Source organism: Eschrichtius robustus, chromosome 12 (genome assembly GCF_028021215.1).
Source record: "Eschrichtius robustus isolate mEscRob2 chromosome 12, mEscRob2.pri, whole genome shotgun sequence".
NCBI lineage: Eukaryota > Metazoa > Chordata > Mammalia > Artiodactyla > Eschrichtiidae > Eschrichtius > Eschrichtius robustus.
In genome coordinates, this window is record NC_090835.1 from 44,346,788 (window position 1) to 44,374,108 (window position 27,321).

General features: G+C 40.8%; 1 protein-coding gene and 1 non-coding gene across 2 annotated transcripts; one reads left to right on the forward strand and one right to left on the reverse strand.

The window, feature by feature from the left end:
* The first annotated feature begins 1,758 nt into the window (after positions 1–1,758).
* Positions 1,759–25,503, forward strand: LOC137773222 (caspase-14-like). The gene is made up of 7 exons (XM_068557732.1): positions 1,759–2,239; positions 4,155–4,207; positions 5,284–5,433; positions 9,170–9,395; positions 9,861–9,977; positions 19,156–19,265; positions 23,805–25,503. The coding sequence occupies exons 1-7, from the start codon at positions 1,891–1,893 to the stop codon at positions 23,904–23,906; spliced, it is 1,107 nt and encodes a 368-aa protein (XP_068413833.1). The 5' UTR covers positions 1,759–1,890; the 3' UTR covers positions 23,907–25,503.
* Positions 17,310–17,444, reverse strand: LOC137774306 (small nucleolar RNA SNORA70). The gene has a single exon (XR_011075833.1). It is a non-coding gene; the product is annotated as a small nucleolar RNA SNORA70 (small nucleolar RNA).
* Positions 25,504–27,321: the final 1,818 nt, after the last annotated feature.

The following is a 27,321-nucleotide window of genomic DNA, read 5'->3' on the forward strand; positions in this document are numbered from 1 at the left end:
GCCTGCCGCCTAAGGACTTAGCCTCTGAGGCAGGATGTTCAGGTTTCTTGGCCTCTTCAGTCTCCCTTGACCCTCATCTTGCGCTCTGGGAGCCTAATGCCAGTGGGGCCCGGCCAGGGGCTCCTGGGAGTGGAGGGGCAGAGATAAGGCCCAGAGGTGCAGGCTTCATCCCAGTGCAGATTTGCACGCCTTATACACAGCTGGTGAATTTCAGCCACCAGAGTCCCCTCCCTGCTCCTCATTTGTTCTTTTGGGGGCAAATCATCTTAAAATTTGGAGAAATCGTCTCATTTTCTCTAAATATGGAGTAAAACTGAAATTTGCCATTATGAACTCTGATTCCAGAGGCAAGTGGCCCTGGGGTCTACATATCCCAGGCCCCCAGAATTTGTTTTTTCCTCTCCCGCAGTCTCCCATGAGTTTTAAAGTTCAGAAAGGAAGTGGTTAGTGAGTTTCAGAGGGCTTTGGAAACACTGCCCAGTGCCCCCCCCCCTTTTTTTTAAATTGATTCGTTCTTGGCTGCCTTAGACTTAAAGCAAATTATTTAGGGGTGGAGCTTTGTGGGAGTAAACAGTCTTCTGGCGCTAGAGATAAGGCCTAGTAAGGCAGGAGGCAAAAAGGACAGAAGCAAAGCTTTCAAGCTGCTATACTCAATTTCCAAGAATATGTTATGAAATATCTCAATCACAAGAGTAGAGTAGATGGTACATTGCCCCTTCACTCACATCACTCAAATGGAACAATTATCAGGACTTAGCCACTTTTGCTTGTCTTTCCCCTCTCCCCCTCCTTTTTTCTTTCCTTAACTGAAGCTTTTAAAAGCAGATCCCAGACATCATACCATTTCACCCTTCCACATTTCAATATGCATCTCTAAAAATTATGGACATTTTTCTTAGGTAACTACAACGTTATTATCCTACTTGAAAAAAGTTAACATTGTTTTTGCTTATCATCCAATACCCAGTCCATATTCATGTTTCCCTGATTGTCTCAAAAAGTATTGTTTACAGTTGGTTTATTTGAATCAGGATTCAAACAAGTCCTAAGATTCTTTCACCAGCTGTTGGAAAGGGTAAGTAATTTTGAGGCAAACCACGGTTAAAGTGAGTCATCACTTCCTGAGGGCCCAATCAAGTCAGGGAGCCTAGCAATAGGACTCTGGGGGGTTGCAAAGCTGAGATCTGCTCTCCAAGGCAGTACTCCTTCCACGCCTCCAGGCTGAGCAGTGTGCACTTCCACCTTCTTGCTGCCTTCAAATTCTCAAATATCAGCTTTTGTCACCATGTCCTCTCTAAAAAAAAACTGGCTCAATGCCATAATCTGTAGGTGTTCTTTCACCTTCCAAGTTCTTCCCTGCTCCTTGGGAACTACTGGCTTAGGTAGCTGGTAAATGCTCTAAGGTCAGTGGTTCTCAAACTTGGCTGCACACTGGAATCATCTGGGAGCTTTAAAAACCACTGATGCCTGGGTCGGCCACCCAGACGTTCTAATGTAATTAGCTCAGGTTGTGGCCTAGGCATGAGTAGTTTCAAAAGTCCTCCTGGTGATCCTAACGCGTGCCAAGGCAGAGAACCTCGGAGTAGCCCTGCAGGGCGGGCACCACTCAGCTCTGCTAACCCAGGCTCCAAGGGTTAAAGAAGGAGCTCTTGTGGGCGGAGCGGGGCCTCCAGGGTGCGGGGCGTGGCTCCGGGGCGGGGGCGGAGCTCGGGCCTGAGAGGACGGAAGGCGGGAGCTTGCAGGCAGCCGGCGTCCAGATCTCCGGGCTTCGGAGGACGAGCGGAAACACCTCCCGTTTTCAAAACAAAGAGGAGAAGCGGGAGGCGTGTGAGGCGCGCAGGGCTCAGATTGGTCCCTCCCGCCCTGTCGCTTCAGCATCATTGGGTGACAATGGAGGGGAGCCCGGGAATCGGCTGGCGCTCGGGGTCCGACGGTTCGCGGGCGCCTCCGAAGATCCCGCCGGCCATGGAGGAGCTGCAGAGCCGCTTGCAGGAGACCCTGGACCTTCTGTCCTCGCAGGAGCTGCGCAGCTTCCGCGACCACCTCAGGAAGGTGGAGCCGCGCGTGAGCCAGGTGAAGCTGGAGCTGGAGGGCCGCAGCCCGTCGGAGCTGGCCAGGCTCCTCGCCAAGCAGTACTACCCGCCGGCCGCCGCCAAGCGCGTCCTCGTCCAGGTGCTGGAGCAGCTGCCCCGCGCCGACCTGCTGCCTCGCTGGCAGAGCGCCGCCGCCGACGGCCCGGGTGAGCGCGCGGAGATTCCCGGGGTTGGGGGGACCGGAGCGGGTGCTTGGTGACCGCGGGGTTTGGCCCTACCGCCCGGGGATTCCCGGATTGGCGGAGGGAGGACTGACCGGGATTCCCGGGCAGGGGGAGGGGGGACTGAGTGGAGGGAAGGGGGGACTGGCGGGGAGGGGGGTGTCCTAGGTGAGCGCCGGGTTAGGCCTGGGGCACAGGTGAGCGGCGGGGGTACCGAGCTTCAGTAGGGTGGGGTGGGGGAAGTGGAGCAAGGAGGATGCGGGCGTCGAGGGACCAGTGAACGCGCGGCGGGAAGTGGGAACCGGGGGATAAGCGGGCAGGAGAGAGACAGTTCCCAGGCACGGAATCCAAGTGACCAGTCCAAGGGTAGCCATCAGGGTCTACCAGTTCATTCTGGGGTGGGTTGAGAAATCAGATTGACTCAGCAGGCCTGAGATGCATTTTTAACAATTACCTCCAAGTGATTATGATGGGGGAGGTTTTTAGATGATGCAGTGAGAAACGCCGTGTTGGAATCCACCATTGGAACATTTGCCATAAATCTGGGAAGATGTGGCTTAAGATCAAGAAATGTAACAAGTTGGGGGCGGTTAGGGTTTCCCCTCGTAAGTTTAATAAATTATGTGTGTATAATATGTGAGCGAGTTTGTGTACATAGAGAAAGAACGAGAAAGAAAGAGAAAGCACTTCTACTGGGCACACTGAGGTAGACACTAAAATATACTGTTGCTGGTCTCTGCCATCGCATGCTTATGATCTGGGGTTTTGTTTTTTTTTTTCCTTTTTAATTATTTTATTAAATCAAAAGTACGACCGCTACTTAACTCTACACACACATTTAACATTTTTTAAGGAATAACGTTATGTGTCATTACACCAAATTCCTGGCGAACAGCTCTCCAAAAATTTGAGAAAAATCACGCGGAGGGGGAAGGGTAACCTGGGACAAAGTGAGAGAGTAGCATTGACACATATACACTACCAAATGTAAAACAGATAGCTAGTGGGAAGCAGCTGCATCGCACAGGGAGATCAGCTTGGTGCTTTGTGACCACCTAGAGGGGGTGGGATAGGGAGGGTGGGAGGGAGACGCAAGAGGGAGGGGATATGGGGATATATGTATACATATAGCTGATTCACTTTGTTATATAGCAGAAACTAACACAACATTATAAAGCAATTATATGCCAATAAAGATCTGGTTGAGTTTTGAGGTATGTTGCTTTGTTGACTTTTAGATTCATAATGGGTGACAACTGTAAATGACCTCAAAACATGGCCTGTAGGCAGAATACTGGCCCCACGAAGCCTTTGATTCTCCCTTGACTGCATCTGCACAGCACTTATAATAATGTCTCTCCAGGCTTAGTGGTTAATGTATCACACTTTTGTTATCACCCCTTTAGACTGTGAGTCTCTTGCAGTTGGTAAACTGGGTTTTTTTGTTTTTCAGAATCAGCCAAACTACCCGGTATCATGACTACACACTGTAGGCACAACAAAAATATTTGAATTGAATGCTAAGAGTTTGTTTAATTAAAAAATTAAATAGGGTCTAGTTCCTCTAACTTCATTTTTCTCTTTATTGATGTCTTGGTCTCCTTTTCTGGAGGTGCATGTTCACTAATGTTCATTGGTGCTTCTCCTTTTCATCTCTGGCCTGGCTCTCCCTGCCCCTGAATCTGACTGGGGCCTAAGGGAGTTCTGTTAAGTTTTCATCCTTATGAGTTTGGGAGAGGGTTTTCATAATCCTAGAAACCTGTTCTAAAACATAAGAGGCAACTGATTTCCTTGGGAGGTGGTTCCTGTTAACAGGAATGACAGCAGATGATGATTAAGAAGAGAAAAAAGAAAAAAAAATGTTCTTTTCTGTTTTGTCTTTTCATGAAAATTCATTCAGTGATTCCACGAAAGATTCCAAAGAGAAGCTATGACTGTGTGGAAGGTGAATTGGTAAATATCTGGACTCTTTAAGATAGTATTTAGTCACCATTTGAACATTTTTTTGTGCTGCTTCTGTTGGATTGGAGGTGGGTATCTGTGTCGTCGTCTCAAGCGGTCAGATCTCCCTGCTTTCCGTTATAAATAGGAAAAGCAAAACATTAGCCAGATAAAACCACTTTGCACGCATTAACCAAATGAGGTAAGCGCTGTTAGTATCTGCATTTTACAGATGAAGGCATTGCAGGCTGTGTGGCCTCTCGAAACTACATGAATTGCTGGCTTCCGGCCTTTTTTTGCTTGTTTTATTATGAACATTTAAAACATAAGCTAAAGTAGAGAGAAGAGAAAAATGAATCTCCAGACTCCAGCCCAACTTACTCTTTGCCCTGCTTCAACAATTAGCAACGTGGCCAATCTTGTTTCATCTGCTCCTCGCCCCGCCCCCCCCCCCATTATTTTGAAGCAAATTCCCCAGCTACCATATCACTTTCATACATAAAATACTTGAGTATGTATTTCTGAGAAAGACTTTTTCCAAACATAGCCATGATACCATTATTATACCTAGAAACAAATTCCTTATTGGCAGAGAGGCAGTCAGCCTTCAGATGTCCTTGACTGGCTCCTATGCCTTTTACAGTTGGATTGAGTCAGGGTCCGACTCACACAAGGTCTACACAGTTACACTTGATGGTTTGTCTCTTAAGACGCTTAATTTATGATACCTCTCCCTTTGACCTCTTTTCTTGTTTGTTGACGAAACCAGGTTATTTGTCCTGTAGAATGTCCCACATTCTGGATTTTGATAACTGCAGCCCTGTGTTGTCATTTACCATTTTCCTTAAACGGGCAGTTATGGCTATGTATAGGAATTTAAAAATGAGATTGGCCTATTTGTCCTAGTTTGAGAAAGGTATTTGAAAAAATTATAAATGAAGTCATGATGAGAGAGGAAATCAGTGTTGTGCCCCTGCTCTGAGCTGGGAAACGTCATCATTAACTCCAGAAGAAACTCATTTCACATATAAGGCGTATTTGGATTTGGTTTGGTTTAAATATTGTTTCTTGGCTTTCCTTGAAAACAGGACCATTATGACCTGAGTGGCAGGCGGAAGGCCTTCCTCATGTGTGTGAAGAGGAACAGGCTGGGCGCTCACCAGGATGTCCTACTGATGGAGGACTGGCTTGGCCAGTGCCAGTTCGAAAATACGTTGTGCATCGATCCCGACAAAATGGTACCAAGTTAAAAACAAAAATGAAAATGTGTAGCTCGGGACTTCCCTGGCGGTCCAGTGGTTAAGACTCTGTGCCTCCACTGAAGGGGCACAGGTTTGATCTCTGGTTGGGAAACAAAGATCCCACATGCCTTGCGGCACAGCCAAAAAAAAAATAAAAAGAAGAAGAAAAATTGTAGCTTGGATATTATAATTTTCCTTCCTTTTTAAAAAAATTGGGTTTTATTACCTGGTTAGAACCAGGGCCTGCTGAGCAATGGATGTGTATGTCCTGATGAAGTTCTTACCCAGCTTACCTGTTGGATACAGATGCTTTTGTCATGTTAAGTGTGTGACGATACTCCAGCTTCCCTTCTAGTCAAGCGGGGACCTCTTGGGTCCTTGCATTTGAAGAGGGAAGGGAATCCAAGAAGGTGTAAAAGCGAGATGGGCAAGGAGGCCCAAGGACAAGCTGTGAGTCCAGAGTAGGCAAGGTCCAGAGCATTTGGGAACAGGAAGACCAAGGGGACAGCTTTGAGAAGTCATCAAGCAGCCAGGCCAGAGGAATCCCAGCAGCATTGGAGCCCAGGGGCTTTGAAAGATCCTGGTGGGACTTGCTTAGAACCATGGGAGGGGTGGGGAGAGGAGTTGCTGAGAGCCCTGGGCAGAATTGCTTTGTGATTTAACTAGAGGACACAAGAAAATGAGGTGGAAGAGTGGTGGTGGTGGATGGGAACTGCACTTTGACCTCTCTGACCCCAGCTGAGTCCTGGCCTACCCTTGCCCATGTTTTGGGATAATAACAGAGGAAAGTCCTTCGTAGACCCCAGGAGGCACTGCTAGTGAATATCAAGGAACAGCATAGCAGAAGGGCTAGGAAAGCAGCACACACTGACAGGTGGAATCTTGTCTCTTACTAGTTGTTACCTTAAATCTGGTTCTCAACTGAGGGTGATTTTTGTCCCCCCAGAGGACATTTGACAATGTCTGGAGACATTTTTGGTTGTCACAACTGGAGGGTGCTATTGGCATCTTGTGTAGTTGCCGAGGTAGAGCCAGGGTGCTACTGAACACCCTACAGTGCACAGGACGGCCCCCAGGGCAAAGATTACCTGACACAAAATAATAGTGCAAGAGTTCTAGAAATTCTGCCTTAAATTAATTGACTACTTTCTTATCTCTAAAATGGGGGAGGGGTGATAGTAATTTATCTTGTAGGGCTATGGTGAGGATGAAATGAGCTGCGTTATGTAAAAGTTCTCAGAATAGTAGCTGGCTTATAGTAAGTGCTCAATAAAGTTTGATTTTATTATTTCAAAGCTAAAAACAGACTCCTTCATGTTTCCCAAGAATTGTACCAGAATCTCTTCCAATATTATGTGATTTTTTTAATCCAGTCCTTTCCATTCAGATTACAGATAATTGCCAATGTTCTTCTGGTTTATTCTCCCAAAGGTCCAGGAGTGGCCTCTTTCTCTACATCCTGTCAACATTTATTTGTAAATATTTAGCAACTTTACTGGTAAAATTATTTCACTGTTTCATTTTCCTGATTATTAGTTTGGTTGAACATCTTTTGGCCATTTTTTTCCTTCTGTGAATTATTTGAATTACCTGTTTGCCCTTTTTCTTACTGGTTTTTCTTTTTCCTTTTTGTTTTGGCTGCGCCATGTGGCTTGCAGGATCTTAATTCCCCGATCAGTGATCGAACCCAGGGCCGGCACTGAGAGCACGGAGTCCTAACCACTGGACCACCCTGGATTTTTTTTTTCTTATTCTGTAGTTCTTTTTCCTGAATTTTAGACAAAATAGAGTGCAAATATTTTTCTCCTGCCTTGTTACTTGCCTTTTGACTTTTTGTTATCTTAAGTCATATGGAAGTCTTTTTTATTTTTTTTTAATTTATTTATTTTATTTTTAGCTGTGTTGGGTCTTCGCTGCTTTGCACGGGCTTTCTCTAGTTGTGGCGAGCGGGGGCTACTCTTCGTTGCAGTGCGTGTGCTTCTCATCGCAGTGGCTTCTCTTGTTGCGAAGCACAGGCCCTAGAGCACGTAGGCTTCAGTAGTTGTGGCGCGTGGGCTCAGTAGTTGTGGCACACGGGCTTAGTTGCTCCGTGGCATTGGAAGTCTTCTTTTCTTTTATTTATTAAATTATTTATTTTGGCCGCACCATGCGGCTTGTGGGATCTCAGTTCCCTGACCAGGGATGGAACCCAGGCCACAGCAATGAAAGCGCCAAATCCTAACCACTAGACCACCAGGGAACTCCCCTGGAACTCTTAGTTTTTGTGAGTAAACCTGTCAGTCTTTCTGTTTGTTGGCTTCTTGGTTTTTATGTCTTGATTAAGCCCCATGATTTCCCAACTTAAAATTTTTTTAAATTATTTTTCTGTAACATTTTTATAGTTTAAGGTTAGCATTCTACTCACTGGAATTATATTTTTTGGAACAGTGAGGTGGGAGGTCTAACTTTATTTCCAAGCCAGTCATCTCATTTGTTGATGATACATCCTTTCCCCACATATTTGAAATTCCATTCTTATCATAAACTAAATCCCTATATATATATTTGGATCAATTTCTGTATTCTAAAATATTCTATTCATATATTTGTTTATTCTTAAGCTGGTATATCAGTGTTTCGTTCACCATGATTTTATAGTACCTTTGGATGTCTGATAGGACCTATCCCCCATTCATTGTTTTTTACGTTTTTTTTTTTTTTTTAAACTTCTGAATGTTCTTGGCTATTCTTGAGCACTTTGCTGTTCCTAAGCATCTGTTCTCTGTGACCTTGAGAACCATCTGGTTAAGTTTCACAGAAATCCTTTGAGATTTTAATTGACATGACATTGAATTGAGATTAATTTAGAGTTAATTGGCAGATTAATAGTATTGAGTCATCTCAGAAACATCGATATGTCATAGTTTATGTTGCCTCTTCACTAAAGTTTTTTTTAAAATAATTTTCTGCACTTAGGTAATGTGCATTTCTTGTTAGGTTTATTCCTAAGTATTGTTTTACTTTTGTTATAACCATGAATGGATCCCTTTTCCATTATGTGGTTTGACTTATTATTCCTGCGTAATAGGGGAGCTATAGGTCTTGGTAAATTAACTTTGTATCTGGTCAACTTGCTGATCTCTAGTTCTGGTAGTTTTTAGTTGATTATATTTCTAGATAGTCATATTATCTGTAAGTAATGAGTTTGTTTCCAATATTTAAACTTCATTTAATTTTTTACTTTACTTTATTGAAATGGCTAGGATCTTCGTTACAACATGTATGAGGTTAGTGAGAACAGCCATTCCTGTCTTCTCTTTTTAGCGGGGTTGATTCTGATGACGTATCCTGATAGATTCTGGCAAATAGATATGATTGGGTAGACTCCATTCCCTTCCATTTCTAGCTTATTGAGGGTATTAATTTCATAAGATAATTTTATATATTAAAGTAAGTTAATAATATAGCATTGAAATACATTAACCCTTTGGGGAGCTATAATTCTGTTGTATTTTGTGGTAGAGAATCAGAAATACCCTAATTTTGTCAAACAAGAACCACCAGTGGTACAAGAAGAAATCATATGAATTCCGAAAGCAACCAAAAGGGAAGTGACAAGTTATACTGACTCTGTTAGAGATGCAGGTATTTTCATATTTGTCGTCTCATTGGATCACCTTGTAAAGGAGCCATCTCTGGGATTTCTGGGTTTTCCTCTTTGCAGTTCTTTTTAATATGTTTTCCTATTTTACAGGAGTTACTTGGAAAAATAACATCATTTCGAGATGGACTAAATGAAATTAAAGATGACATTGGCTGTTGCCTTGTTGCTCTTATGTCCCACGGAGAAGAAGGCTTTATCAAAATGAAAGATGGTGAAAAAGTCAGCCTGGAAGGCATTTTTGAAATGTTTAACAATAAAAATTGTCCAGCACTTCAAGAGAAACCAAAAATCTTTATAATCCAGGCCTGCAGAGGAGGTAAGTGGAGACCTCTTTGTAATAGTTCTGTTTCTAGGAAATTCTCATATTGATGACTGAAGAAAGAAAAGTGAGTTTTAAAAAATTATTTTACATTAGAGGACACTTAGCTGATGTAACTTTAGTTACGTAGTGTAGTAGGGACTTTGAGCTGGGAGGAAAGGATGAAGGGAAAGCTTTCCTGGGATAGGATAGTTAATTTAGGCTGAGGAAGGGTCTAAGTCTTTAAATTCATGAGGTGGGTTGGGGAACCTCAAATTCTGGGAGAGAGGTGGGCAATTTCCAGGGGATGTCCCACCGTTCATGTGATTCCAGGTGGCTTGTGGGACTAATATCTGATTTATGTTAACTTTGGTGGATATTTCTCTCTCTTATGGAGATACAAGCTTGTTGTGACTTTTATTAAAGGTTACTGGTGTCAGTGGTGTATTATCATAGTTTGCATTTTCATTCCTCAAAAAATAGAGAGAAGAGACAGTGGTGTTGAAACGGATGATGAACCCATGGACTCGGATGACGGATCAGAGAAGAGGAGGCTGCCTACATTCAGTGATTATTTCATCATCTATCCCACCCAGGCAGGTAAGACAGTGAGGCTTGATGACAGTGAGATACACATTCGTCCAGAGGGTTTAGCTTATTCCAGAGGGTTTAGCTTATTCCTAATGATTTTGAAAATCTTATTATTATTTTTTTTAGATATATATTTTTTAATGCTTTTCTTTCTTTTTTTTTTTTTTACTTTATCTTATTTATTTATTTATTTTTGGCTGCGTTGGCTCTTTTTTGCTGTGCCCGGGCTTTCTCTAGTTGCGACGAGCGGGGGCTACTCTTCCTTGTGGTGGGCGGGCTTCTTATTGTGGTGGCTTCTCTTGTTGCAGAGCGCAGGCTCTAGGCACGTGAGCTTCAGTAGTTGTGTCACACAGGCTCAGTAGTTGTGGCACACGGGCTTAGTTGCTCCACGGCATGTGGGATCTTCCCGGACCAGGGCTCGAACCTGTGTGCCCTGCATTAGCAGGTGGATTCTTAACCACTGCGCCACCAGGGAAGCCCAGAAAATCTTTTTTTTTTTTTTTAAGCTGTGCCACGTGGCTCATGGGATCTTAGTTCCCTGACCAGTGATTGAACCCGGGTCCTCGGCAGTGAGAGTGCTGAGTCCTAACCACTGGACTGCCAGGGAATTCCTGAAAATCTTTTTAAAAAATATTATCTGTGCTTTACAGATTGATGTACATAAGGATAAATTTTCATTAACCTATCCATCTTCAACTGTTCCACTTTCAGAGATGGCAGGTTTGCATCTGACTGTTCATCTCTTCCAGGAAGACACCATCCTTTTAGCAAAGTATCACATAGTAAATAAGATCATCGGCTCTCATGTGAAAAAGATCTTGGTCCAAAGCCAGCTCTGCCACTTGCTGTCTTTGAGACCTTCAATACTTCTTAGCCTCTAGATATGTCAGTTTCTTTATGCAAAAGAAGAATGTTGAAATATACTTGTGTCATTGGGATGTTATATAAATTAAATTATGTAGTGCAGGTATTGTGCTTATCATAATAACTGGCATAATAAGTTAAAAAAGAAATTAATATTATTACTAATATATTATGCTGATTACATTATTATCCTTATTACTATACTGTTAATACTAATAAGTTAAAATCCAAAAGAATCTTGTGTGCTGAAGGGGTGAACTTGATTCAGTTGTGAAAGGGAAACAGGAAAATGTAGAAAAGATAGAAATAAATGGTCAAGGGCATTTATTTAGCTGTTTTTATCTTGACTTTCTTCAAAAAGGATTAAAATAGCTTATGTGTGTGTATATACACATATACACACACACATATATATATATATATGCAATTCAAGATAAAATGTTAGTGAAGAAATGGAAGCAAAGGAAAATAAGGACAATAATGTAAAATGAAAATATCCCCATTAAAGTTAGATGTAACTTTATTCATCCAAGAGAGATGAAAACATATGTCCTGGGACTTCCCTGGTGGTCCAGCAGTTAAGACTCTGTGCTCCCAATGCAGGGGGCCCGGGTTCGATCCCTAGTCAGGGCACTAGATCCTGCAGGCATGCCACAACTAAGAAGCCTGCATGCCGCAACAAAGATCCTGAGTGCCAAAACTGAGACCTGGCACAGCCAAAAATAAATAAATATATAATAAATAAATAAATATTAAAAAAAAAAAAGAAAGCATATGTCCTGATAGACACTTGTACATAGCAAGTGCAAGCAGGTTTATTTTAAATAGTCAAAGACTGGAAACAACCCAAATGATCAACAGGTGAAAGAATAAACAAATCTTGGTATATCATACATAGAATACTACTCAGCAATAAAAGAAATAAGCTCCTGATGCATGCTACAGCATAGATGAAGCTCAAAATAATCCTGCTGACTGAAAGAAGTCAGACAGAATAAAGCAGATACTGTGTGTTTCCATGCATATAAAATTCTAGAAAATGCAAACCAATCTATAAGACAGCAAATCAGTTGTGTTTGGAGATGGGAGTGGAGAGGGGAGGAAGGATTACAGAGGGGCATGAGGACATTGGAGGGGGCTAATTGGATTCATTATCTTGGTTGTGATGGTTTCACCGAAGTATACATATGTCAAAACTTACTAAATTGTTTGCTTAAAATATGTGCAGGACTTCCTTGGTGGTCCAGTGGTTAAGAATCCACGCTTCCAATTCAGGGGTCACGGGTTCCCCTGGTCAGGGAACTGAGATCCCACATGCCGCGTGGTGCAGCCAGAAAAATATATATATGCAGATGCTTGTCAATGATCAATCATACTTTAATAAAGCTGTAAATTTTTTTAAAAGTTAGATGTAAGACAAGCATGCCCACTCTCATTCCTACTGTTTGACATGGCATGGGTAGTCCTAGCTAATGCATTAAGATAAGAAAAGATATAAGGATCAATATTGTAGAAATCACATTATAGTTATAGTTATAGTCATTATAACTATAGTCACATTATAGTCATTATAGTTTTGAATATCTAGCAGTAATCACTTAGAACATATAATAGAAAAGAAAAAAGATACCATGTTATTTTTTCTTGCTTTAGTGAATGATGTCTATGAATAACTAACAAAAGATGAGCAAGAACTTTATTAGAGAAAATGAGAGAACATTCCGGAAAGGCATAAAGAAAGACCTGAATCAGTGGTGGGAAATACCATGCTCATGGTTGGCATTTTCAATACCATGGAAATGACCTTTTTTTCCCCAAATGAGTTTGTAAATTGAATTCTACGTGTTTTTTCATGGAATTTGACAAACTAATCACAAAATTATTACGGAACAGTTAAGGGTCAAGACGAGGAATCTTGAGCTCTAATTTTGTTGAATGAATGAATTTCATGACTATGTGCTGGCTATTAATGTTGAGGACTAGAGATTCAGTATTGAACAAAAGAACTAAAAATCTCTGCCTCCATGGAGCTTATGTTCTAGGGGAGGAGACGACAGTAAACACATACAGAAAATAGATCCTGGGTTGCTTTATGATTCCATGTCTATGAAGTTCAAAAACAGGCAAAACTAATCTATGGTGGATGGTAGAAGTCCAGATGCTGCTTGTCCTCAGGGTGCACAGTGTTTGGAGTGGTTATGACCAGGGCAGCAAGAGGGGACTTCTGGAGTACTGGTATCATCGTGTTTCTTGATGAGGGTGCCAGTTATGGGGGTGTGTTCATTTTATGAAAATTTATTGAGCTATTATATACCCATATGCTTTGCATACTTTTCTGTATGATGGTTACCCTTCAGTGAAAAGTTTACCAAATAAAATGTTAGATGGTGATAAGTGCTATGGAGAAAAGTAATGCAGGAACCGGGGAGAGGGAGTATTGAGGGGTAGAAGTGGAGATTGTAATTTTTTTTTGCTTTTTTTTTTGGCTGCATTGGATCTTCGTTGCTAAGCACAGGCTTTCTCTAGTTGCGGCAAGCAGAGGCTACTCTGTTGTGGTGCGTGGGCTTCTTATTGCTGTGGCTTCACTTGTGGAGCACTGGCTCTAGGGTGTGCAGGCTCCAGTAGTTGTGGCTTACGGACTCTGGAGCTCAGGCTCAGTAGTTGTGGCGCACGGGCTTAGTTGCTCTGCAGCATGTGGGATCTTCCCGGACCAGGGATCAAACCCATGTCCCCTGCATTGGCAGGTGGATTCTTAACTACTGCGCCACCAGGGAAGTCCCGAGACTGTGGGGTTTTTGTTTTTGTTTTTTAATTAATTAATTAATTTATTTATTTTTGGCTGTGTTGGGTCTTCGTTTCTGTGCGAGGGCTTTCTCTAGTTGTGGCAAGCGGGGTCACTCTTCATCGCGGTGCGTGGGCCTCTCACTGTCGTGGCCTCTCTTTTTGCGGAGCACAGGCTCCAGACGCGCAGGCTCGGTAGTTGTGGCTCATGGGCCTAGTTGCTCCGCAGCATGTGGGATCTTCCCAGACCAGGGCTCGAACCCGTGTCCTCTGCATTAGCAGGCAGATTCTCAACCACTGCGCCACCAGGGAAGTCCCGAGACTGTGGTTTTAAAAAGAGATGTGTAGAGATGTTTCCGCTGAGAAGGTGATTATTGTGTAGAATTGAAGTCCATTATTGTGTAGACTTGAAAGCCATGAGAGTGTGAGCAATGCAGATATTTGAGAAAATGTGTCTTCTAAGATATGAATACTTAGTAGAAAGCAATAACAAAAACTCTATCAGCCGGTACATAGACAAACAGATCATTGGGATAGAATAAAGAATGTAGAGGTAGAACCAAATATATAGGGAAACGAGACACGTGACAAAGAAGCCATTGCTAATCAATGGTGAAAGGATGGACCATTTAATAAGTGATGGGAAAACTGCCTTCTCAACGGGAGAAAAACAAGTTTATTTTCTTATTTCTTGGTGTAGGGTTCCTTGTATCTTTAATCACGTGGAATCTCTATCTGTAGTCATGTTCCCTTCTTTACCTCTAATATTTCTGGCTTGCTTCTTTTTTTTCTTGATCAGTCTTGCCAGTGGTTTATTTATTTAGTTAAGAACCCATTTTTAGTTTTGTTAATCCTATTATTATGTTTGTTTTTGATTTCATTCATTTGCCTCATATTTCCATTTTTCTCCATTTTTTAAGGGTTTATTCTACTCTTAATTTCCCAACTTTTTCCGTTAGGTACCTGGGTCATTATTTTCTACCTTTTAAAAAATATAAGCATTTTTAGACCTATAATTCCCCTCTAATTACTGCTTTCACTGTATCTTTTATATTTTAATATGTAACATTTTTATCCTTCAGTTCCAAGAATTCTTACATTTCCATTATTCTTTTACCCATTAGTTATTTAGAAATATGCCTCTAAACTTTTCTGGTATTGAAATTTTAAAATTTGTCCTTTTATTATTGATGTCTAGTTTATTCGTGAGAAAGAATATCAACTATGATACCAATCTGAAATCGGTTGAAACTTGATTTATGTCTTGATCTGTAGTAAATTTTCTAATGGCTATTGATCTATCATGAATATTCTATATATGCTTAAGAATATGTGTTCACTTCTTGAATACAAGGTTCTATATATTTCTATTAATTGAGCTTAGTTGTGTTGTTCCCAGTCTCTACTAAAGGTCAAGCAGAAATATTTAGTAATTTGTCTGCTTGACCTGCCAATAACTGAGATAATGTGTTACTATGTCATGTTATCATGGTGGATATGTCAGTTTCTTCTGTAGTTCTATTATCTATTTTTCTTTTCTTTATATATTTTGAGGCAACTTTAGTAGAGGCATATGATTTTAGAATTGTTACACTTTGTGGTGAAATAAATATTTTAATCATTGTTTAGTGAACCTACTATCCCAAATAGTGCTTTTTTTGGTATTAGTTTTTCTCTGATATTAATATAGATACCCCAATATTCTTTTGGCCCATATTTGCCTGGTATATCTCCTTCAGACCTTTTTCTATTAACCTTTCTGGGCCCTTATGTTTTAGGTGGTCCTTTAAACAGAATATAACTGGATTTTGTTTTTTAATCCAGTCTAATATCTATCTTCTTACTGGTGAGTCAGGACAATTTATCTTTATTGTGACTATTGATATATTTACATTTTTACCATTTTACTTTGTGCTATTTATTTTTATTTGCTTTTCTCCCCTCCTTTATTGCTCTTTTTTAAAAAAATTGAAGTATAGTTGGTGTGTACAATATTATGGTAGTTTTATTGCTCTTGTTTTTGATTGATTGTGAGTTTAGTTTGTTATTCTTATGTTTTATCCCTCTACTGACTTGGAAGGTATGCGTTTCGCATCTCTTCTTCTCCTGGTTCCCTGTGAAATGTTATAAGTAAGTAAGCTTATTCTTACTGCCTGATGATACACAGAACCTTAGAACACTAATTCTCATCACCTTCCACACTTAAGCGCTATTGTTCAACATTTACTTCTAACTTTTATTGTTTGTATCTTTATTTATATGAAATTATTTATGTATTCTTAAACTCCTTCTCCTTCCACCCTAATTTTCTTCTAAATTAGGACATTAATCCAACACATTTTCATCAGATAGGTTGGCATGTTCTAGGGTGACAAGCACTACGCTAGGTAATGCCTATTCCTTTTTTAAAACCCCACAAATTAGAACACTTTTGTAATATTTTATACAGTGAATGTTTGTTTATATTTATGCATGTGTTTACCATTTTCTTCTCTATCTGTCCTGAATCTCAGGCCATTTTCTTTCTTCATGAAGTATATCCTTTAGAAATTCATTTAAGGAAGATTTATAGGTGGTAAGTTCACTTTACACCCAAATCTGGCCGATCATGTAACAGTGTCTTTGCTTGTTCTTCCTTGTGATTCCATCATTTATTTCTTTAAACATTTCATGCACAGTTATTTTATATTTTGTACCTTATACTTTCAATATCTAAAGTCTTTGGGGATCACTCTTGTGGTCGTTTCTGTTGCCTGTCACTCATGGGGGTTTGTTTCTTTGTGTGTCTGAACTCTTAGCTCATTTATTGAATCTTAATCTGTGATACTCCTGGGGGCATAATTCAGTTATGCTTTCCTTGAGAGAGGATTATCACCCGCGTGGACCTCTGTAGCTTTGCTCAGCGTCACATGGTTAATGCAGGATCTTAAATTCATCTCCCTATCTCCCAGGTACACCTTCCAGACTTGACATTTCCCCTTAGACACAAGCGCAACTCTGGTTTTCCCGTTTGCTTTCCGCTTCTAGCTCAAGTTTCAGCTTCCTCGTTTGGAGGAATGGCATGCCTTGGGGATTTCCATTCATTCCTATCAGCCCAGAATAGCATTAAACTTTTGCTTTAATCAAGAATTAAGTTTTATAGCTGGAGTGATATTTAAAGTACCCAAAGTGCCCAAAGTGGAAAACTTGGAATATGTGATAAAATGAATCTTTTGGATCACCCATTTTTTTTGGCATGATCCCAGTTCTTTCTATTTTTAAATTTTTATTTATTTTTTTGACAGGAAAGTAGGATTTATTGGTGGGCACGAGTAAGGAGGGGACGGCGCCAAGGCTCTCGTGAGCGCAGGGCCCACCATTTGTCCAGAGGGCCGCAATTAGGGATGTATATGACCCCACAGCCATCCGGGATGAGCCGCTTTTCTGCCACCATGTTTTCAAATTCATCTGCATTAAACTTAGTAAATCCCCACTTCTTGGAGATGTGGATCTTCTGGCAGCCAGGGAACTTGACCTTGGCCCTTCGGAGGGCCTCAATCACATACTCCTTGTTCTGCAGCTTGGTGTGGATGGACATTATGACTTGGCCAATGTGGACCCTGGCCACTGTGCCCTGGGGCTTTCCAAAGGCACCTCGCCTACCCGTCTGGAGCCTGGATTGGGGACAGCATGCCAGTCATGATGTCCACTGGAAAGGGCTGTCTCCGAGGTCCCTTAGGGAAACCCATACAGGCAACAGGCTGCATACACTACCGAGGAGGCTGCTATTTGCAGCCATTGCGCACCGGGCCCCCATGGGGAAAAGAGCACAGTCGGCTTAATTGGCTGCAAATATTTTTTAAAATTTTTAATTAATTTATTTTTTATTTTGACCGTGCCACGTGGCATGTGGGATCTTAGTTCCCCAACCAGAGATCAAACTTGAGCCCCCTGAAGTGGAAGCTCGGAGTCCTAACCACTGAACCACCAGGGAATTCCCTTGGGTCACCCATATTTACCTGATTGGATGAGGCACTACCAAATATGTGTGGGGATGGGGGGCAAGGGGTACTTCCATATACCATTGATTAGAGCAAGTTATAATGCCTCTTTGGAGAGCAATGTGTGATACCTAGAAAGTTTGTTTATTCCATGACCCAGCAATTTCACTTCTGCGTATACACCCTAGTGCTGCGGTCTCCAAATCAGGGGGCCACAGTGAAGTCACAGAGCTATACTTAATTCTGTGAACCACCAGCTCAGGTGAGGTATGGTTCCAAAAATTAGATCGTGCTGTGTTCTTTTTGATATCATATTTTGGTGGTAGCTAGGTTTTGGAGGTTCGCTGAGCTAAAAAGCAAGTACCATGGTGGTATCCTAGGTTGAGAAGTCATGCAGTGCCCAAAAGGGGCACACATCCCATTAGTAATTGTGGTTATTTAAGAATGAGGAAATTCCCTGGCAGTCCAGTGGTTAGGACTCTGTGCTCTCACTGCTGAGGGCCTGGGTTCAATCCCTGGTTAGGACTCTGTGCTCTCACTGCCGGGGGCCTGGGTTCAATCCCTGGTCGGGGAACTAAGATCCCATGAGCCGCTCGCACAGCGCGGCCAAAAAAAAAAAAAAAAGAATGAAAAAATATTTTTTTATCAATTTGTATGATCATCACCTTTCAATTTTTTTGACCATCTATTCATGTGCCTATTGGCCATAATGTATCTTCTTTTGCCCAATATTGCATTGGGTTGTTTGTTTCTTATTAAGCTGTATATATTCTGAATACAAGTCCTTTCTCTGGGACGAGTTACAAATATTTTCTCCCAATGTGTGACTGGCTTTTCATTTTCTTAATGATGTCTTTCAAAAAGCAAAAGTTTTATAAGCCTTGGTCGTTCAGTGGTAGAATTCTTGCCTGCCAAAAAACAAAAGTTTTAGATTTTAAGTCCAATTCATCATCTTTTTTTCTTCTATGGCTTATGATTTTTGTATTGTAAGAAACTTCTGTCTACCCTGAGGTTGAAAGATGTCCCATGTTTTTTCTCTTCCAACCCAGGTTTACTATGAGAGTGTGCAATTTTAATATTCCCATTGAATTTCCACACTATATAGACATATTTCATGTTTTTCAGTCTAATAATAAAGATAATTTCAGAAAACTCTTGAATACCCCCAAATAAATTCCATATGGTTGTATTTAGGGCAATTTAGCTTAAAATGCTAGAGCAAAAGTCAGCAATAAAAAAAATAGAAAAGGAATAAATAAAGCAAATATGACAAAATGATAACTCTTGGATCTGAAGGATGATTATATGGGGGGTTGTTAAACTTTGCTTTCTACTTTTTTGTATATTCGAAAAGTTGTATTTTAAAAATGCATATAAAAAGAATGTCCTCTTGAGAGGTTATGTGCTATTGGTCACATGAGTTCTCTGTGCTGTGTCTTAATGCAAGTGTTTCTGTATTCTTGGATTCAAAGCCATTTTCCAGGTTTTAACTATGGGTCAAAGAACAAGTTTGCTGTAAGTTAGAGGAGGAAAATGGATGAAATGACTTTTTTCCTTTGTAGATCATGTGGCTTTACGGGACCCCCGCACGGGCTCTGTGATGATCAAAGCAATGACTGAAGTCTTTAAACAGTATGGAAATAAGTGGCACATTGCTGACTTCTTCACCAAAGTAAGTAAATTCCAAGTGAACATGTGCTCCATTCTGTCTAAAGCTAATGCACTTGATGAGAACGTTTTCACGAGAAGATTGACTTAAGCCCGAGAAAGCGTGAGAGATGGTGAGAAGTTGTTTGGAAACAGCAGGCTGATGGTGCATTAAGAGGACTGTCGCAGAAGTCACGGCTGAGCCAGGTGCGAAGGGAAACTGATAGTGACACTTTATTCATCGGTACATGAGTGAGTTGGATTTTAGGTGAGCTTTGAAGTTCTGATTGCTCTGTGGTCCTGCTGGCCTGACTTAGCCTCCCCCCAGGGAGAGGGGAGAACCCAAAGGCTTCTTCAAGGAAGAAGCTCACATTTGTCTGAATGTTCACTGAATGAATGAGTGGCCAAGAATTGCAGCAGATTTATACACGAACCGTAGTTTGGAGGAGGGCCTGATGATAGTGGTTTATCATATCAGGATTGAAGGGTAATTTTCTGCGCAATCTGTGGGTTTTATTCCTAAAGAGAGCTAATTAGAAGAGGTTGTAAATGAGCACAGTAACAGCAACACTAACACCCGCTGCAGGTCTCACTCTGTGCCAGTTGCTGTTCCCTGCCCTTCACAGATATTAATACATTAAGTCTTTCAACAGCTCTCAGGCAGGTACTGGGATTCCCATCTCCTATTACAGATGGAAAGCAGCCTTGGCTTTCCAACCCAGGCAGAGCACTTCTAGAGCTCATGCCTTAACCACAGTTATACAGGATTACTTACTCCTTATCTCCCCAAGTTATGGTAGCTATTTTTATTTCTTTTAAAAAATTGTTTAATGCTTTACATATGATGCTTAACAGCTTTCAAAACTCCTTTTCACCTCATTTTTTTTTTAACATCTTTATTTGAGTATAATTGCTTTACAATGTTGTGTTAGTTTCTGCTGTATAACAAAGTGAATCAGCTATATGTATACATATATCCCCATATCCCCTCCCTCTTGCGTCTCCCTCTCACCCTCCCCATCCCACCCCTTGAGGTGGTCACAGAGCACGGAGTTGATCTCCCTGTGCTATGCAGCTGCTTCCCACTAGCTATCTATTTTACATTTGGTAGCGTACATATGTCCATGCCACTCTCTCACTTCGTCCCAGCTTACCCTTAACCCCTCCCCGTGTCCTCAAGTCCATTCTCTTCGCCTGCGTCTTTATTCCTGTCCTGACCCTAGGTTCATCAGAACTTTTTTTTTTTTTCGATTCCATATATATGTGTTAGCATACGGTATTTGTTTTTCTCTTTCTGACTCACTTCACTCTGTATGACAGACTCTAGGTCCATCCACCTACTACAGATAACTCAATTTCGTTTCTTTTTATGGCTGAGTAATACTCCATTGTATATATGTGCCACCTTCTTTATCCATTCATCTGTCGATGGACACTTAGGTTGCTTCCATGTCTTGGCTATTGTAAATAGTGCTTCAGTGAACATTGTGGTACATGTCTCTTTTTGAATTATGGTTTTCTCAGGGTATATGCCCAGTAGTGAGATTGCTGGGTCATATGGTAGTTCTATTTTTAGTTTTTTAAGGAACCTCCATACTGTTCTCCATAGTGGCTGTATCAATTTACATTCCCACCAACAGTGCAAGAGGGTTCCCTTTTCTCTACACCCTCTCCAGCGTTTATTGTTTGTAGATTTTTTGATGATGGCCATTCTGACCGCTGTGAGGTGATACCTCATTGTAGTTTTGATTTGCATTTCTCTAATGATTAGTGATGTTGAGCATCCTTTCATGTGTTTGTTGCCAATCTGTATATCTTCTTTGGAGAAATGTCTATTTAGGTGTTCTGCCTATTTTTGGATTGGTTTGTTTATTTTTTTGATTTGAGCTGCATGAGCTGCTTGTAAATTTTGGAGATTAATCCTTTGTCAGTTGCTTCGTTTACAAATATTTTCTCCCATTCTGAGGGTTGTCTTTTCATCTTGTTTATGGTTTCCTTTGCTGTGCCAAAGATTTTAAGTTTCATTAGGTCTCATTTGTTTATTTTTGTTTTTATTTCCATTTCTCTAGGAGGTGGGTCAAAAAGGATCTTGCTGTGATTTATGTCATACAGTGTTCTGCCTATGTTTTCCTCTAAGAGTTTTATAGTGCCTGGCCTTACCTTTAGGTCTTTAATCCATTTTGAGTTTATTTTTGTATATGGTGTTAGGAAGTGTTCTAATTTCATTCTTTTACATGTAGCTGTCCAGTTTTCCCAGCACCACTTATTGAAGAGGCTGTCTTTTCTCCACTGTATATTCTTGCCTCCTTTATCAAAGACAAGGTGACCATATGGGCGTGGGTTTATCTCTGGGCATTCTATCCTGTTCCATTGATCTATTATTTCTGTTTTTGTGCCAGTACCATACTGTTTTGATTACTGTAGCTTTGTAGTATACTCTGAAGTCAGGGAGCCTGATTCCTCCAACTCCATTTTTCTTTCTCAAGGTTGCTTTGGCTATTTGGGGTCTTTTGTGTTTCCATACAAATTGTGAAATTTTTTGTTCTAGTTCTGTGAAAAATGCCAGTGGTAGTTTGATAGGGATTGCATTGAATCTGTAGATGCTTTGGGTAGTACAGTCATTTTCACAATGTTGATTCTTCCAATCTACGAACATGGTATATCTCTCCATCTGTTTGTATTGTCTTTAATTTCTTTCATCAGTGTCTTATAATTTTCTGCATACAGGTCTTTTGTCTCCTTAGGTAGGTTTATTCTTTTTGTTGCGGTCATAAATGGGAGTGTTTCCTTAATTTCTCTTTCAGGTTTTTCATCATTCATGTAGAGGAATTCAAGAGATTTCTGTGCATTAATTTTGTATCCTGCTCCTTTACCAAATTCACTGATTAGCTCTAGTAGTTTTCTGATAGCATCTTTAGGATTCTCTATGTATAGTGTCATGTCATCTGCAAGCAGTGACAGTTTTACTTCTTTTCCAGTTTGGATTCCTTTTATTTCGTTTTCTTCTCTGATTGCTGTGGCTAAAACTTTCAAAACTATGTTGAATAATAGCGGTGAGAGTGGGCAACCTTGTCTTGTTCCTGATCTTAGAAGAAATGGCTTCAGTTTTTCACCATTGAGAATGGTGTTGGCTGTGGGTTTGTCATATACGGCCTTTATTATGTTGAGGTATTCATCTCATTTTAAGGTAAGCTCTTGGGGGGAAAAATGTTAAATGGAAGGAGTATAGACAATTTTGACAGTCATTCTAACCATATTTCCAAATCTCTTATATTGCTCAATTTCTCTCTTTAAGAAAATAGTTTCTTGTCAGCGTCTCCATAAAATGTAATAATAAAGACAGATTTAACCTACTGTAAGTAGAAATCCATTTTAGTTAATGCTAAGTGAAAGTTGTTTTGCCGACTGGTGTTCATTAAGTCTTTATTGAACAGCATTCATTTTTTTAAAATTGAAAGCCAATTTTTTTTTAACTGAATGAAAGATTCTTTAAATTCTATAGTGCTTTACAATTTTCAGAAGTTTCACACGTTTTCATATAATCCCATAATAACCCTTCTCCCCCCACCCCTACGTTACCCCTGCACCCTTCCCTCTCCCCACGGTAACCACTAGTTCTCTATATCTATGAGTCTGCCTCCTTTTTTTTAAATTCACTGGTTTGTTGTATTTTTCAGATTCCAAATATAAGTGATATCATACAGTATTTGTCTTTCTCTGACTTATTTCACTTAGCATAATACCCTCCAAGTCTATCCATGTTGCTGCAAATGGCAGAACTTCATTCTTTTTTATGGCTGAGTAGTATTCCATTGTGTGTATATGTGTGTGTGTGTGTATATGACATCTTCTTTATCCATTCATCTGTTGATGGACACTTAGGTTGTTTCTATACCTTGGCAATTATACATAATGCTGCTGTGAACATTGGGGTGCATGTATCTTTTCAAATTAGTGTTTTTGTTTTTTTCGGATATGTACTCAGGAGTGGAATTGCTGGGTCATATGGTATGAACAGCATTCTTTTTTTTTTTTTGAAATGCGGGATCTTAGTTCCCCAACCAGGGATGGAACCTGCACCCCTGCAGTGGAAGCGTGGAGTCTTAACCACTGGACCGCCAGGGAAGTCCCAACACTGTTCATTTTTAAAGCACTTGCTGAGTAGACACTGGCAAGAAAGTCCAAAAATGAGCACGATGCGACCTTTGCATTAAAGGCACTTAGAGCTTAGTGAGGCAGCAGATGGTGGGGTTACAAGCAGCACTGGAATTAATAGAGCTATTGGATACTTTGGACAAAACATAATCCAATGCTTTCATATGCCATGAGTTACCAAGGCTCAGAGAAGGTTACTATCTTGCCTGATGTTACCCAGGGGCAAGTTGACTTGAACCCGGGTCTGTGCACGCAGCCACTCGATGCCTTCAAGCACTTGGTGGGTAGTGTCTGCATTGTTTTCCTGGTGCAGTCAGAGAATTCTGCCGTCTCCTTCTGTGGGCTTTACTAAGAGGCTTTTGCTGAGGGCTTTACATTCTTTTGGACAGTTTGTGCTTTTATCTTACAGGTGAATAACAGAGTGGTGCACCGTGAATTTAATCTTCGTAATGAACCAATAAAAGTATCACTTGTAATGGAGTCAACTTTAACTAAATTTGTATACTTTTGACATCAGGAAGATTAAAAAAACAAGGACTGCTTTACAATAGAGTTTGAAAAGAGCTGTGAGCATTTGTAGCATTGTACTAATGGTTACCATTTTGCATTATTTTTGTCATTGGTTGTATTTGTCCAATTTGTTTTGTATATATATATATATATAATTTTTCTAAGATTTAACTATGCTTACTTGATACTTGTAAATAATTTGACTTTTTTTTTTAAAGATCATTGTTTTCTGAAAAAAACGTTTTCTTGAACCGTTACCAAAACATGGACGTCCAGCTCCATTTGTGTACTGTTTTTATCCCGTGTTTCTCTTGGTGATTACACCCTACCTTCTCCACTCTCAGCTTGGTGCTGGTGTTAAACCTCAATTTCTTGGCTTAGTCAAGAATTGCCTGTGTGTGGTCTTGTCCTCTGTTTCACCTTATTTACCCAGATTGTTTTCTGCAGTCAGTCCGATCTCCTCTTTGACTCCGTAAGCCATTCTCAAGTCTTACCTGGATGTCTCTGTGCCCTTGATGCCTTCATGTGTTCCACCTTCCATCCATTTCCCCGCTTCCTCCTTGCTGCCTCATACCTTTGAACTGCTGTTTTCTCCACCTGGAACCCTCTGTTCCACCCCACATAGGTAAGTCCTTTCCATCCTTCAGAGTTTGGTTCAAGCATCACGTGCACAGCCCCTCATGCTAGGTCAGCTTCTTCTAAGTGCTCAGTTACCCTCTGCTTCTCTTCTGTAGCATTGAAATGACTGTCTAGTGGCTGTTTAATCTCTCTCTCCAGTTCAGTCGTAAGACCCGAGAGGCAGAGGCTGTGCGTCTCATTCATGGCTGCATCCTAGCTTCCATCCGTGCCTTAGGACACAGAGAAGCCATGCAATGAGCGTTGAGTGAGTGACTGATCCCTGTCTTTTAATTATTTTATCCATCCCTCAGACCTCTGTGCATATCTAGCCACTTGCTACTTATCCCCACACACGTGGATGTCTCATGGCTACTTTAACTCAACAAGTTGGACGTTAACCTGGGTTTCCCCTAAATCTCTTTATAAAACCCATCCCATTGTTAATAATCCTTTGACTCCCCACTGCCTGCTGGATATACCCCAAAATCCCGTAGGAGAATATTGCAAGTCTTTCTCCATCAGGCTTAATCTACACTACTCTTTTACTGCCTGTTTGTCCTCATAATTCGCCCTTCCCTTAATAATCCTGTCTCACAGAATCGGGCTAGTGGATCAATGACTGTGGATAAACACTCTTGGATATGTTATCATATCATAGTTCAATCTCTCCTTTCTGTCTGTAATGCCCTTCCTTCTCACTGTGTGCTTCCTCTATACTGTGTATTCTTTAGGGTGCAACTTGGGTCCCCTCCCGCTATAAAGTAAAGCTGTATGTAGACTAGTGTTTTTAGAGTAACAAACTGTGGACTGAGCATGACTGATGGGCCTGTATGAGGATGCAGGTGTTTGGTCAGAATGCTCTGAAGACTGAGAGCCAAACTGACTGAAGCAATCCAGAATCTCCAGGCCTGTCTCCATTTCAGGGATAATTGTGTCCTTTTTAGTTAATGTGATTTCTTAAGTATAAATACATGTGATTTAATTTTTAAGCTTTTGAGTTCTGATATTTGATATATAGTTTTGTTTTTGTATAGAGCATTAAAATGTCTCTGGTTCATAAAATATGAACATCAGCTGAGCCTTCTCTTTCACTTGGATTCTGGAGGATTTCTAGGCACAGAGGCTCATTTCGGGGGGACAGCAGCAGCTGAAATATCAACAACTCTTATTTCCTGGGAGAGGTTGTGTGACTTGGTCAGAGTCACAGCATGTGGTGAAGCTGGGATTCCAAAGCATGAACTAATTCAAGACATGAAGTGCCAAGTGATAGAGAAAAGTTTTAAGACAGAATGCTTTTGATGCACAGAAGGGACCATTCCATTACCACTTAACTGATGGAATGAGGGCTTTGGGACAAAGGAGGGAAAAGTGATTTTGGAACCCTGCTCAGACCACTACAGGTAAGGGTCGTGGAGAAAACTGTAGGACAACTGGATACCAGACAAACAGGTGAAGAGGAGCAAGGAGGAATTCTGGTTAGAAAGGTAGGTGGCCCAAGATGAACTTGATGCCTGGGGCTAGCTAACTGTCCCATATTCTCTCAGCTTCAAATCATTAGAGACTCTCCTAGCCATCCAATGCCATGTGAAATATAGCCCAAAAAACTAGTCTCTGGCACAAATTTATATTTGAAAAAAAATTTTTTAAGCCCAGTTTTTATTTATTTTTAAAATACAGACCCTAGGAACCAAAGTTTGCAAAAGGAAGGCTCTGAGATTTTTATTAAAAATGTGTATGAATAAAAAATAGTGGAGAAACTTGTGCAGAAGACTAGGAGGCTGAGGTGGGGAGGAGGACATGTGGCTGGGGAGCTACAGCCCTTTGACAAGTGCCTCTTAGGCCAAGGGCCCCTCACCATGGCTTACTATCACTACAGTACGTTTTCACCTTTGGACTTAACTCACTTCCTTGCTGAATATTTTCATCATGCAGATCACGTCTCAAGGACAGTTATTCTGTGGGAAAAAAAGTATTTTGTAGAGAAACAAAACCTAAATGTAATTACAGTACCATTTCCTAGTTGTCATAATGGAAGTATTCTGGAGATTCTATGGTGCACAGGGGAGGGAGCTGCTGAGATAGTCTGGGAGTGCCCCAGAATGCCCTCCAGAGAAGTCCTGCAGTGATAGAAAACTGTCCCTAAAAGCCAGCCATTCTTTTTAAGTCTTCCTTTTTTTTTTTTTTTTTTTGCGAGCCAAAATGTCTACAGGTATTTTCAGCAGTTTATAAGGATGCTTGAAGCCATGACTAAATTTACTCCTTTCCTTGTATGTCAGCTCTTTATTTAAATGCAGTGGGGTTTGTTTTGTTTCAGTTTAAAAACCTGTGTTCCTCATAAAAAATTTCAAGAAACACTAAAAAAATGAGGCCAAGAACCTACCCAGTTTCTCTACTTGTGTATCTGTAGTTCTCACGCTGGCTGCACATTAAAATTACCTAGATTCTTTTGGTTTGGAGTTGGGCATATGTTTAAAAGCTCTCCAAGTGATTCTAAGCGCAGCCAGGCTTGAAACCTACTATATAACTAATAATCTGGCTATTGGTTATTTGTTTACAATCATTTAATGCCTAGGGCTTCAATTTTTAAAAATAATGGTCCTCATCCTGCAACTCCTTTTTGTATTTTAATTATTTTTTTAACGGCTGCATAGTATTGGGCGGAATAAATACTAACTAGTAATGGATACTGCAATTTTTCTCCTACGAGAAAGAAATTCTCATGCAAACCACCTGTGCAGTCCTCATTTTATTTCATTTTTCCGGGAAACTTCCTGTAAGATAACTTTTTAAAAATCTGA